This window comes from Astatotilapia calliptera, chromosome 10 (assembly GCF_900246225.1).
Source record: "Astatotilapia calliptera chromosome 10, fAstCal1.2, whole genome shotgun sequence".
Taxonomy (NCBI): domain Eukaryota; kingdom Metazoa; phylum Chordata; class Actinopteri; order Cichliformes; family Cichlidae; genus Astatotilapia; species Astatotilapia calliptera.
In genome coordinates this window covers 13,248,643-13,263,010 of record NC_039311.1, presented here as the reverse complement: position 1 = coordinate 13,263,010, position 14,368 = coordinate 13,248,643, and the positions used below count along the sequence as shown (strand labels likewise).

The 14,368-nt window shown below is 39.3% G+C and overlaps 1 protein-coding gene across 2 annotated transcripts in view; it reads right to left on the bottom strand.

Moving 5' to 3' along the window:
• Nucleotides 1-719: 719 nt before the first annotated feature.
• lrch2 (leucine-rich repeats and calponin homology (CH) domain containing 2) overlaps nucleotides 720-14,368 on the bottom strand; it is a 35,887-nt gene continuing 22,238 nt past the window's right edge. Inside the window, exons 18-22 of one of the 2 annotated variants that reach the window (XR_003273566.1) lie at nucleotides 12,501-12,613; nucleotides 7,607-7,744; nucleotides 7,361-7,438; nucleotides 5,238-6,961; nucleotides 720-5,138 (exon numbers count right to left, since the gene is read on the bottom strand). Coding sequence is in view for 1 of the 2 variants with exons in the window: in XM_026181519.1 (XP_026037304.1) it covers nucleotides 6,842-6,961; nucleotides 7,361-7,438; nucleotides 7,607-7,744; nucleotides 12,501-12,613 (449 nt within the window). In the remaining variant the exon portion in view is untranslated. Of the gene's footprint in view, nucleotides 6,962-7,360; nucleotides 7,439-7,606; nucleotides 7,745-12,500; nucleotides 12,614-14,368 lie in introns of both variants that reach the window. The other variant, XM_026181519.1, reaches the window with a different exon arrangement.

Here is a 14,368-nt window from a genome sequence, read left to right as displayed (position 1 = left end):
ATTATTTGGTATTCCATTTAGCTTCAGTGTCTGCGTTTGGCTCCTATGTCAATTCAGTTTTATTTATTTATTTATATATATATATATATATATATATATATATATATATACACACACACACATACACTCGGGGGTGATGTTATGGGTACAGGACAAAGGAGAGACATATATGCTGCAACCAACAGTCAACTCAAGACGCTTTACACTGGAGATTAAAGACTTGGGAGAAATCCCAAATAATTAGTAGACACCCTTATGAACAAACAAGGATGAAAAATCCTTTTAAAAGGCATCTGGTGTGACTGATTGTGTGTGAGAGGAAAGGGAACAGAAGATGATATAAAAGATAGACTGATACAACGATAGCAGAGAGAGAGAAAACACAGGCTAAGGCAGGAAGAAGAAAATAATTTAATCACATGCTCCACTTGTAAACACGTGCAGAGTGATAAGAGCGTGTGGAGAAGAGTCACTCAGTTCATCACATCAAGTCCCACAGCAGCCAGAACTTATAGTGACACACCTGATCCAGCCCTAACAATAAGCTTTATCAAGGTTTGGTTAAATCACGTCAAAGACTTGGGCAACAAATCTGAAGAAACCGGTTCCTATTAATTACTGCTGATGCAATCTGGCCCAGATAACATTACTTGAGAGTGTACATGTGCTCTACTGGTGAGTGAATGAAAGGAAAGCAATGAAGACAGCACAGACTGAGCTCCAAAGAATTTCACTTTATTTTTAGATTCAGCATGTTCGCTATAAGAAAACCTTGGAATTTACACAGATGATATGTACACAGGTTTAGCTTCAGTGATTTTGTAGTCTTGCATGCGTCAGACCAGTTTTAAATACAAAAAAACCAGATTATGTACATGAATTGTGAATTCTCTCGGCAGTGTAGCATTTAGACATAACTCACTATTTCACTGTTTTCTCCTAACGAGACGACACTTGTGAGACGTTAAATCATGGCGAGCGTAACCAATTAAACCAATAACAGATACTTAGGCACGGCAATGGATTTATCACATACAAAATTACAAAATAAAAATCAGCACCACTGTCTTTTCGTGTATGCATATGAATTCTACATATTGCAAGCTGTTCAGTAAGTATGCAGCAGACTTTCCCATTATTCCAAAACATCCTGTACATTGCTGTTCTATAGAAACACATAAACCTGCCCCCAGGCCTAATAAGAAACATTAAAAAAAAAAAAAAACAGCGGATGGATCAGTTGCTGAGGTAACACAATGTTCACTAATGATGAGAGACATTCATCAAGCAATAGTTACAGAAAGAGACATTTTCACACTTCCAAACAGTGCAAAAAAGATCACGTTCACCTTTGTTAACACCTGCCTCTGAACACTATTCATATATGTCAAGAGGAATCAGTCCCTACATTTATTTCGTCCAGTCCATGCTTGCCCTGAAGAAATCCCTGCTAAAGTATTGGAGATTAGAGTCCTTAAGGTAGGGCCAAGCTAAAGGGCTAGAGGGATCGTGCGCTTCTTTCTCTAATCTTATGTTGCAGTGTCCTCTTTGTGTTCTTTACTCCTCTAACAAAAAGATACTGAACGATAAAGTGGAAATTTCACAAGAAAACTCGTATGTTGTTAGCCCACCGAAGCCTTATCTTTGGTTGAACTTGAGAAACTGTCAGAACAAGGATTACTTCATGGGCAGTACAAACAGGGGCGCAGATTACAACACACAGATTTACTTTCGAGACTTTTAAATAAAGATTTACTAACAACCGCTACACATACAATGTCACAGAACTGAATTCAGTCAAAATGAAAATCCATACACTGGGTACAGATGGGGGGGTTTAAGCTTCCGTCAAATGTCAGAAAATATCACATCTCTTTTGCAAATACCGAGGTGTAAATATGCTTTGCAGAAACACTTCGATGACAAGATGAATGAAAATGTAATGTGCCGTGTCTTTGCAGGGGCACGAGCAGTGCGGTGATGACATAAGTATATTGCAGAAAGAGATAACAGAGGTCAAGCTGCTGCTCTCCCTTGCTTTCTACAACAACTTACAGAAGTTACACGCATCGTTAGAGTCCAACACCAGTTCAATTCAGCCTAAATCTGTACCACTTAAAACACCACTGAGGTTTTGTGTCCAATTGGATTTATTATAATTGCAGCCCTTAGGAAATGAGACACACCTGTTAATACAATATGTGTTACTATGGATATTAGAAATAGAAAAATACACAAGGGATAAGGCCTGCCTTGTGCTAATCTTGAGGACAAAGAACTCTGAGGGTGTGTGAGTGCTTTTTTCCAACTGGATTTATATGAAAGCGGTTTTTTCCACAAGGTGTGGTGAAAATTTAATTTGCTATTACTGAATATTTTATGACTTGTAGATGCACATATATTAGCAGAGGGTATTACTTGTATCACGTGGTTTAACCTCTTCTCCCCACAGGAGAGAAAATTATCCTCTGTTTATATTCCTTCACCTGTATGAGTCACTATTATCTGAAGATCTCAGTCGAATTCCATGGAAACCACATCAGTAACCGGATAATAATGATTAAAGCCACAAAACATTGTCTATGCGGTGAGATATTCAACACACTATGTGTCCCAGTCCCAGGCAGTCTTCACAAGTGACAAAATCATGAAAATGTATTCTAGTTTGTTTACAAAATTCTATTTTTCCTTTCACTTTTCACACAAAGGACCTCAAATTTGAGAGCAACTGCATTATTTAAAACAACAGAATATGTGCAGCAATTTAAAAGACAGAGATGAGGCAACACATTCTTAGCTAAAGTTCTGCACCATTGTTAATATTTGTAACAGTATCTATAGGTAAGGTAAGTTCAGGTATCAAGTTATTCTTATTGTTTAAAGATAAGAAGTTAGAAAGCTACCATCAGATATACCCAAAAAGCTCCTGTCAGGCTACCACAGTGTAATATTATTATTTTACGTATTATTTTTTCAGTTGTTACATTTGATTGTGTTTCAGAATAAAGGATTCTGCACGGCAATACATTTGGTGAATGCATACAGTAGATACTTTAAAAGAGAGCTCACTGACTGCTGCTTGCTTTGCTTGTTAACTAGAGCCCTGCAGGAAAAAGAACAACTACCACATTCCAAATGACACACCAGGAAACATCACCCAGTGACCAACAGTACAGTCATTCATAAAGACTCAAAGTTATCTGCATAAGTAAAATGTTTGACCTGAGATTCTGTGATGGTTTATGCATATTTTACACTCAAGGTCTGATAAACTGGAAGCTTAATTTTTATCTGTGTGATATCTGTTCTCTGGAACATGACGCCATAGCATCAATAGGGGGGAAAATACAGGCTATTCAGAGGAAGCAGAGGTTCTCATGAACACCATTCAAATTCAGACACTGGGGTTATTAACGTGAGGTGAAAAGCAGTAACATGGAAACCAAGAATTTGGCACACACGCTCGTATCCTGGAATCAAACCAGAAGTGCAAGTCTCTATACTTCCTTTCATGAAGTTTGACCACTGCATCTGAGCAAATTCTCCACAAGTAAGATGGCCAATCGGAGATGCAGCTCATCGGCATAGAAGCAGTTTAAGTTAACAACAACATAAATTATCCTGTACAGAGAAGTTAACCTACAAGTGAACAAATAAATAAATAAAGCTATCCCTCCTCTGAGGCACAGTAGTTCTACATGTTCTGCTCCAGTCTCAAATGTTTTTTCACATTAGTTTTTAGCCTTTGGCTCGTTAAGCTAGTAAAGCTAAGGCTCACCAAAAAAGGACAGGTTTGTGATCCGCCACATATTCACCAGACATCACTCTGCTCTAACCACCCTGTCAACTTGTTTCTGTGGTAAAAAGAGAGACCTTGTTAAAACACGAGACTGCCATAGCTGCGCTATCAAAGACTTCTCTGTCAGAAGTAATTTAACTGGTGTCATATCAGCATGCAAATTTAGAATCAATTAGCCTTCAGTGAAGTCTGTGGCTGTTGGCTGCATGAAAGCTATTGTGTGAGAATGGTGTGAACTAGGTCATCATACTTTGTTTCTAATGGCTGCGAGTGAAGAAACCCGAAGTTAGTGAAGTCAGTTACCGATCATTAACCAAGTTTTCTCTTTGTTTGTTCTGTCAGATTAGGGAACTGGGTATCCTGGCCCTATGAAGTGGTTAGGGATGTCGCGTTAGCCCATATTTAGTAGATCGTGTAGTCTTTTGCCAGTAATCTATTTAATGCAAATCCAATCATTAACCTCACTTTAGGTTTTAATTAAAACTGTGTTTTAAACACAGAGTGTATACACAGTCATTGTAAAATGACAGTACAACCCCTGTGTTGTACTAAGGTTTTGCACATTAGGACAAAATATATTAAATCTGTCCATCGCAGGTCTTAAAATGAGGTAAGCACATCTGGAGATGAACAATAACAGATAACATGATACACCATATCATTATTTATTTAACAAAAAGTAAGCCTTAATGTAGCAGAAGTAAGTCCTTGCTTATTATTCCTAAGCTCCTCTATAAAAGCAGATGCTTTGACAGTTTTCTGGTCTGGAGCACTCAGGTATGAACTGGTTCAATGCCAAGGAGACATCACCAAAGTGACAACAACTTTATGCCGCATATAAAGTTTGTTTAGAAGGCTTGCCAGAGGAAGCCCTCTGCTTTTAAAAGACCATGGCGGACAGCTTAGGTTTGCAAAGTTACATGTGTGCAACCCACAAGACTTCTTGAATGATGCCCTTTGAACAGATGAGACTAAAGTGGACCACATTTGGCAAAAAGAAAATACGATAAGATAAGATTAACTCAAATGTATCATACCTTAAACTGTTAAAAAGCACGGTGGAAGAGGAGTGATGACTTGGGCTTGTTTTGTTTGTATACCAAAGTACTCTAGAGTCAATTATGTGAGGTCACCTGTCCGACAGCTAAAGCTTGGCCAAAACCGGGTCATGCAACAGTAAGTGAATCTACAACAGAAATCCCAGACATCTGACTGAAATCCTGTGGCGTGTAAAGAAGAGTGGGCCAGAATTCCAAAGTGCCTCTGCACTCTGGCGTCCTTTTTGTTAAATAACATTGTATTATGTCATGTATTAATATGTCCTTAGGGTTATTTAACCCTGGAGAACCCATGGGGTCAAATTTGACCCCATGGGTTCCCTAGTAAACCAATGGGGTCGGATCTGACCCCATGGGTTCTCCAGGGTTAAGTTTTAGACCTGAAAAGAACTATACTTTTAAAATTACATCCTGGTATGATCCTGCTAACCATAGAAATGATAGATGATGAACTTCTTTTTAGCCATGGCTGCAAATCATGGTCTGAGAAATGAAGTTAAAAAATGTGTTTATATAAAAATAAAGAAAATTATTCTTCAGATCTCTTGATTAGTTTATGGTTTCAATTTCTGGTTTGTGTTTTGTCTGTTTTTGTCGTGTGTTTTCTCACGTGGCAGTGAACTGAACTCTCAGATCCACCATATGGAACAGATTAGTGCCAAAGTTAAAAGCTTTTAGTCATTTTCCATTTGCTGGAAAACATTAGATTAACATCTTCAGTTGCATGTGGGCAGATAGTGAGGACAGAGACACACAAATCAAAAATGTACACAGTTAAAACAAGTAAATAAATAGATAAATAATAGAATTTCCCTGAAATAAAGTGTATTAGAAACCACACTAAACAGGATGGCTTAGTGGGAAAATAAGACCATACCGTGCGTGGGAAGTTTGTAAGGGCACCCTGAACCATTTTCGGATCCAGGCACCCATCAGTCAGCCGTTCACAAACAATATTCACATAGAATATAAACAATACGGCAGATCTGTGCTGCTAATTTCACATAACTGGCAAGCATTAACTGGAAACAGCTGGAAGCAAAGTATCAAAAGCTTCAGAAAAGGTAAAATCGAGAATGGCCTAGAGTTTAAAAAAAAAAAAACGCGGTGAAAAAATGCTACAGTACAAAACAAGATATCATGCTTTTGGCAAAAGCCAAGTTCGTATTATCACAGTGGTCAAATGTCAAGTCCCCTGGTGCATGCAGATGTGATTTATGGTCGAAAGGTGTTGAAACTGCACCAGAAAAACAGGCGGAAAGTCCTCTGTCTGCATGATAATAACATTAAATTCATTCCTAGATTACACCGGCTTTCAAAAAGCACTGTCTAAATGCATTACAAAAACAAAACAATTGATGAATCAGGCTTAGCTGCTCAAAACAGGATATCATCCTTGCATGCCTGATGAAGACTGTGTAAAACCATGAAAACAAAAATCAAGAAAAAATTCACTGAGAAAATAAATTTAACAAGTAAGAAGAGCAACTCAAGTGTAAGGACCCAATAAGGTCCCTCAGTACAGGCAGCCTAGTCCTTTCCAGTGAAAGAGTGAGTTATGTGTCTGTCATTTCCTCACTTCCACTTGGTCAGTGCTGACACTCGCAGACTCAGTGACTAGAAAGAAGGACGCACAAACCTTTAATGTCTTAGATTCACCGTCGTGTGTGCCTCTTCTGCAAGTTTTAGCTCAGCACCTTAGAAAACACGCATCCAGGATGACCCCAGTAATAGGAACAGCATAAGAGTGAAAATGTGATGGAAGAGAGGTAAGTGGTAGCTGACATCATATGAAGAGACAGAAGCATTTAGACATCTTGTCTCCTGTTTCAGTCAGGCAAAAGTCAACTCCAAAAGACCCATGGGGCCACTGTGTCCTCGCCCCACTGGGATCTCTGGTCCCTGGTAATGAGGAAGAAGGTTTGGGCTTGGTAGAGAGGTGATCCTGCACGAGTGCAGGTCTGATGCAAAACTGAGGCTCGTGTCAAACAGTCGAGAGCTGCGTGGGCTTAGAAGTGGGGAGATCCAGCAGAGCCTGCACAGTCACACCCACTTTCACTAGGCCACGTTCTTCTAGGATGTGATGTGGCAGACACAGCTTGTCCTGAGTCAACAGAGAGATGTCTTTTTGTTAATTTTTCTCAGAGAAAAATAAAAAAGAAAGGTGGGGTTTTCAGACAGTATTTAACTGTTATAAGCTTTTCTGACAGGCAGATTTGACCAGAGACAAATAGAATATATTTGTCTTTCATTATTTATGACAGCAATTCTTCATTTGGAGAAGGATCAAGGATAAAGGCAAAAACCAGACCAGTGAGTATGCATGATATAACTTGCAGAAACTGTATGGAACTTGTGCTTCAGAGCCCAACGGTGGATATCACCATGGAAGGTAATAAATCTTCACAGAATATATTGCAAAATAAATACAGGTTAAGTGGTGTTTGAAGTGAAGCGTGTATGAAATGCCTGAATGAAAGTGTTAAATGGTTAATGTTAGTACCTGTGGGACACCCAGCTTCTTACAGGCATCCAAGAAGTTTTCCACGTTTCTCCGGCATTTGGCCATGCTAAGCTTTGGCTGGAAGCCCAAATATCAATCATTTTAGTTAATTAAACTCACAGCGGAACAAAATCCACATAGCTAAGCAGACAAAAATTTTATAACCAATAAATTCATGAGAATTTCTAACTCTTGGCATTAACAATTTTTAAAAAAAGACTCATTTTGAAGATGGGGTGTTCTCACCACTGCAGGAGATGGTACATGGATGCTGGCAACAGACCGAGGACAGATATGATTAGCTAAATGGCAAAGGACAACTCCGTCCATTAGAGCTGCTCCAACATCATCCGGAAGCAACACCTTGAGCCTGGACTCAATGTTCTGCAAACACACACACAAAACGCACTAAGAGTAGAAAAGGTGTTTAATTTATTAACATTGAATCAATTACTCACAGCGGGTTCTCCATCCTCTCGCTTTCATTTCATTCTGTTAGTTTTAATTACTGTATTTAGCCAAACAGCTTCTTTGGACCAAAGGTTCACGAGAGTGTAATCAGTTAATGATCTGAGGTAAGTGCCTGGGTGTGTACCACACGCAGCTTAATGAAAGTTAAGCAACTCTGAAAGATCATATTAAATCCTCCTTTTAATACTTGCTATCTACTAAGCTATATTATTTTTGCTTCCAGTACACCTGAGCATGTGCGTTCTGATAATCACTCCCTGTTAATCAGATGATCTGCAGAGTGTTATTTATGTCTTTATTAAATATCTCCCACATAACCAATTTGTTTGTTTTTGTATGAATGGGTGGGTTAGTACTGCTGCCAGAGAAGAGAGTTGGACAAAATCCAACAAATACTTCTTGGTATTCTTGGTTTATCTATTTGCTGTGAGTCAGGAGTGACAGAAGAATTAGATACTTGCCTCAGGTGGGAAATCAGAAGGAAAGTTACTGTTTATCATTGCAATATATCCAAAGCAGTTGAAGAAACTGGTAATGTTATTGAAGTCAATTGTCTACCATTGAATGTTTTTGTGCATGCTTTCGAACGTGTTTTTGATTTCCCATGAAGTTCATGAATAAGGCACTGTTCTGCTCCTGTGGTGTGATGCTTTGCTTTCTGTAACTTTTCTGAAGTCCATCTGTTTCCGTTTGACCTTTTGCTTGGACTGGAAAGCATTTCTAACCAGCGATGACAATGATTATGTTTTTAGAAATGAAAGTTCTCTTGGCTGCCCAAACAGTGAACTGCTCTGTCCACAGTCTAATTTAAGCTTTCACCCCAGCACGGACAAGCACACCCTGAAATGTCACTTCAGTCAGAGAAGAAGAAGCCACTTGTATGGGTTGAATCCAGCCGTGGAAACTGTTTCTTTCACTTATACAGGCGTCTCCATTAGGACAAATGACCACCTGGCTTAATTTTCAAATATTAGAATTTAAATACTTCCCTTATAACCAAACACGGAAGCTCATACCCAACACCAACATGTAAATCCAAGGGACATAATAAAATAAAGACAGGCTGTGTACTCTGTACTAGACTGTTAGGTAAGATCACAAACCCTTGCCAGAAAACAGGAATCTAACCGCATTACAAAGCAACTCTGGACAAGATTCAAGAACAAAACCTGAATTATTTATTGACCCATAACCTGGAGCTGATTGTCTCAGACTCCAAGACCGCCTACAAACACACGTTTCAACCACCCTGAAGGAGTAAACGGCACTTTGACAAAGACACTTCTGGTGAATCAAACACACTATTTGTTTATTGATACATTTCAGGTCAATCAGAAATTAATTAAAAGTACATTTCTGATTAGACTCTATGTGTTTATTATAATTTTCCCAGTAGTTTAGATCTATATGTGTAAATTGTGTATGAGCTCCTATCAATTAGGTGGAAGGTGTGACACTGCTCTAGAAAATTATCCAAAGCTCTTCCATGTGTGGAAAAATGCCATCACTCCTGCTTAACAGACCACTGCCTGAGTTCAGAAGGCTCTTGCCTCAGATTAATCAGCCCTTCCTTACCATGGCTACATTGCTACAGCACGCAAAAACACTTCCAGTAACCTTCAGCTGTTATCAAAAAAATTCCACCCACTGCAAAAATCCCAGTCAATTTTAAAATACCAACCAAGTTAGCAATTGCTGTCAGGTGGCTGTCTTCTTCTCTGCTTAATGTTCCCACTTATTCAAGTCATTTCATCTGCCTTCAATTTTTTATTCTCATCATCTGATCATTAACGAACAGATCAAATGTATCGTAGCTCGCGTCCTGAGACCACTTTGCTTCCGCAACTTTTCTTGGAAACGAGGCGAGAATCCTCTCGCTGACAACATCTTTAAAAAGAGGTTCACCTCAATGCTATGATGGCCTAACACCCAGTAGAGCCAGGCACGGGAACACTCCGAGTCTAAGGAGTGCTGTTTTTCTCAAAGTAATGTCTGTTCTTTTTCCATAACGGAAAGTGTCACCTACGCCTACTTTGTTTTCCTTTTGTTAAGGACTTTCATCTCAGTTTTGGAACACCCTTTTACTTTGTGCCCTTGTTTATTTTTTTTCTCCTTTTGTAAAGATGTTTTGGCAGGTTTGACAAAGAGTTCTTTTGTCTCGGGCAGGTATTGTATAAAACATCTGTCAGTGTGTGATGCTATCACAAGTATGCTGTGCACGCCTTGAATTTATAGCGCTTCTTTTACCGGCCTGTATTTCTGTGACAAGTGATGACAGGTTGTTTTCTTCCCCACTGTCATCTCATCACCTCATGAACCTGGCCTGATTAAGAAAATGAAAGCATTATTTTTCTTTAGCCTCTCCTGTAGAGACTTTGCATCTCTAATGCTTTTCATTAGAATTAGACTAGCCAGTCATTTTGATGTGTTTTGCTCTCTTCTAATGTTTATTATCATGCCAACGACACTGTGCATGCTTCGCATATTTTAGGTGTGTCTGACATTCTCCAACATGCTGACTGTTGGTTACACCTCTGGTTCTGTACAGATGGTTTGCAAGCAAATACGTTACTTCACTTTAGCACCATGGGACGCAGCAGGTTGCACGGGCATGTGTGCAACTACTAAACCACAATGTTAACCTGATCATTCGCTTTCCCCTGATACTTTCTTTGTCCCTTTCTTGCAGGGCTGCTTGAAAATGGCAAAAGTAAATAGGCAAACACATGCCACAGCTTGGCATTGAATGCCTCGTTAGCTGCAAGGATTCTCTGAGCTACATGTGAGTTGTACCTCTTGGGGTTTGTGCAGAATCTCTGATCATTGCTCAGTGTGACTTTGGGACCTTGTCCCATCATGTGTTAGAATGCCCGAATACTCCAGGCGAGAAGAATGCCAAAACGTTGACTTTCATTGAGGTGCTCAAATTTGGTGATGATGAATTAATCAAGTGCATTTGGTTAGCAGAACCCAGCTGCACACCTTCTTAATTCCTGTGGGAACAGTAAGAGTGTACTTACAAAGCCAGTTCGGAAAAATTGGAGACACTGTTTAAAACGTAAATCAAAAGATAATGCAATGATTTGCAGATCTCATAAACCTGTATTTTGTTCACAATGGAAGAAAAATATCAAACATTTAAATTGAGGCCCTTTACTATTTTATGAAAGATATTTTTTATTGAAGATTTAGAGCAGGGGTCCCCAACTCCAGGCCGGTGTCCTGCAGGTTTTAGATCTCACCCTGGGTTAACACACCTGAATCACATGATTAGTTCATTACCAGGCCTCTGGAAAACTGCAAGACATGTTGAGGAGGTAATTTAGCCATTTGAATCAGCTGTGTTGGATCACGGACACATTTGAAAACTGCAGGACATCAGCCCTCAAGGCCTGGAGTTGGGGACCCCTGATTTAGAGAATCTGGAGACATTTTTTTGCGCAGGCCAAAAGTCTGTACTGGATGTTGTTGATCTACATGCCCTCTGGTGGCACTCCATTTAAAACAGGCATGATTCTCTCATGGAAATCACTGAAGGGGCTCACGAATGCTTTCTAAAATTAATATCTGTGAACACAGTTTGCCATGCCACATCCACAAAAGCAGGTTAAAGCTCTATTATGCAAAGAACCGAAGCTCATTGGTTGAGGCAAAGTGGAGAAAATGTTCCGTGGTCGCACAAATCAACATTAGAAATTCTTTTCGGAAAACATGGATGCCACATTTTGTGGATGAAACAGGAGAGGGATGATGTGGGATTTTATTAGTGTTCAGTTAAGAAAACCTCCATCTCTGATGACAGCTTACACTTTTGGAAAGGCACCATCAGTGCTGAAAGATATACAGGCTTCAGAGCAACATACGCTCACTTCCAGATAACATATTTTTCTTTGTTTTTAACTTGCATATTTCAACAAGACAGTGCCAAATCACATACTGCATCTACTACAATCTGGGTGCTGAGTTGGCCTGCCTGGAGTCCAGCATTTGATGACCCAGGACTGTTGAGCAGCTTGAGTCCACTATTAGATAAGAACAGGAAAACATTCCCCTCCCAAAAGTCCTGCTGTTAAAAAAAGAAGAGCGGATGCTGCACAATGACAAACATGGCTCTGTCCCAACTTTGTTGACATGTGTTGCTCCCATTTAATTCAAAATGACCATTTTTTCTTCTTAAAATGATGTCGTGTCGCAGTTTAAACATTGTTTAACTGTCGTTTTCTGTGTTCTGTTGTGAATAAAATGTGGATTTATGAGTTTTGCAAATCACTGCATTCTGTTTTTATTTAAATTTCACACATCCTCCCAACTATGTTGGAATTAGTAGGTTGTAGGTCCAGCTAGGCATGCCCAGCCCACCCTGATTCCTAAATTATTTTTATAAGCAAAAACAAAAGTGTTTCAGCCCTCCACACCCATCCCTCCGTCGCTATAGCCCCAGCATAAATAGATGAGTCAATTTAGACTCAGCGTGTTTCTTAATTCCTTGGAAACCAAGTGAAGTCATGATGAATCTGTATTCCTAAGCAGGAAGGCTGGATAAGAAGCAATTGTCTAGCTCGAAGGCGTAAACACTGAAACAAAAGCAGGATCTATTGAGCTTTGGCCTCTGTATGACTCCATGACTCGTACAAACGCAAAGGCATAAATAAGCTGCAAGGCATCTGACCTGTCGTAACAGTCCTATCTTCTCCATTTCCTCTCTCAAGTGCTCCATCTTCCTTCTCATCGTGAAGCTCGGGTCTGTAGAGCTGATCTCCTGATGGCTTCCTCTGGTGAAGGCTAAAATTACAGATGGGGGTAACAATCCAAAGAACACACAAAGGAAATAAGAAGAACAGAAAAAAAAAGTATTTAGTACATCACAGTCGCTCAGTTCAATTTCAGGCCACCTGCTCGTTTTCAGTCTGACAATAGAAATGCAGAGTTAATGTGAAAGTCTATCAAATAATATGAGCTCTTACTGTATAAGACCAAATCCCAACAATGTCCAAGGAACCAATCTGTGCTGTGTGTTACCTGGAATTAGGTGTGGCTGTGATACAATCTAAATCTGTATTTACAGTAGGAAGCGTACAGTGTGCTTGTGCATGTCTTCCTTTATTTCAAGTTATCCCCATTCCTTTGGGTTTACGAGACACAGTCTGGCTGATTTAGTTTCATTTCCTAGTCAGTGAAGGTCTTCTTTACTTTTATCAAAGAGTCTCTGCAGGTTCTCAGTCATCAAAGATGTTGTTGTTGTAATCTAAGGAGCGTGGGAAGAAAGCAAGGCGAGAGGTGAAACGTCTTCAAGAAACTTAAAGACGTCCAGTCACTTTCTTTCCAACCTCCTTAGACTTTTATAAAAGAGCTTTTATAAAAATCGGAGCCAATTCAAAGAATATCACCGTATGCCAGGTAACATATAACAGGTAAATTTAAAAGAAAATTAAAAAACACTCCAAATAAGGCAGACAGAATTTTTTGCATTTAAATACAAAATGCAGTTTTTATATGATTTTGTAAATTAATGAAAATAAAGCTATCCAAAGCTACCTGACGCCCTTGTTAAATCATGAATTTACTGCGACTGCTCAAATTTTTTACAAAGCTAATTTCAGTGGAGGTAAACTTGGAACAGTGGTGAAGTTTGCCAGGAGTGTGCCAGCGGACCAAAATTACTCCATAGACTCATCCAGGAGGTCACGAAAGACCTGAGAGTCTTTCAGAGTTCATGATCCAACAATAACAAAAAGACTGGGCAAAATTCCTCCACAGTGATGGCAAGTTCTCATAAATGTTTGATTTCAATTCTTACTGCTATGGATGGGGCAACCCTGGACAAAGAAACATGCAGACTTGGATAGCTTGTTTCCCCTTAATTAATAAAATCATCGTTTAAAACATGCATTTTGTATCAACTCAGATTATCTTTATCTACTATTAAAATGTGCTGATGTTCTAAGTGTAGCGGTCCCCAACCCCCGGGCCTGGGACCGGTACCGGTCCGTGAGTCGTTTGGTACCGTGCCGCGAGAGTTGAGGCTCAGGTGTGAAATGTGTCGTTTTCAGGGTTTTTATCGGTTTTCAGCGTTATTTTGTTATCGTTTTTATCGTTAACTCGGTTTTCCTGGGTCTTTTCACGTGTGTTATGAATAAATTTCCTTTTTTTCGGTACCGGTACTAGTTTTATTTTGTTGTATTTATCCGCGACACCTTAAAGGCCGGTCCGTGAAAATATTGTCGGGCATAAACCGGTCCGTGGCGCAAAAAAGGTTGGGGACCGCTGTTCTAAAACATTTAACTGTGACAAATATGTCAAAATACTTTTTCATGATACTCTGATCGGTGTTAAAGTTTGTATTTTGTTAGTAGTTAATTTGCAAACCATATATAGGCTAAAAAAAAGTATAACACTTTATGGATTAAACTACAGAAAATGCCTGCATATTTTAAATGAAATTATTTTAAATGAAACAGCCAACATGTGACTAAAGTGCAGACTTTCAGCTTTATCAAAAATGTTACATCAACTATTTAGGAAGTAGAGATATTTGAT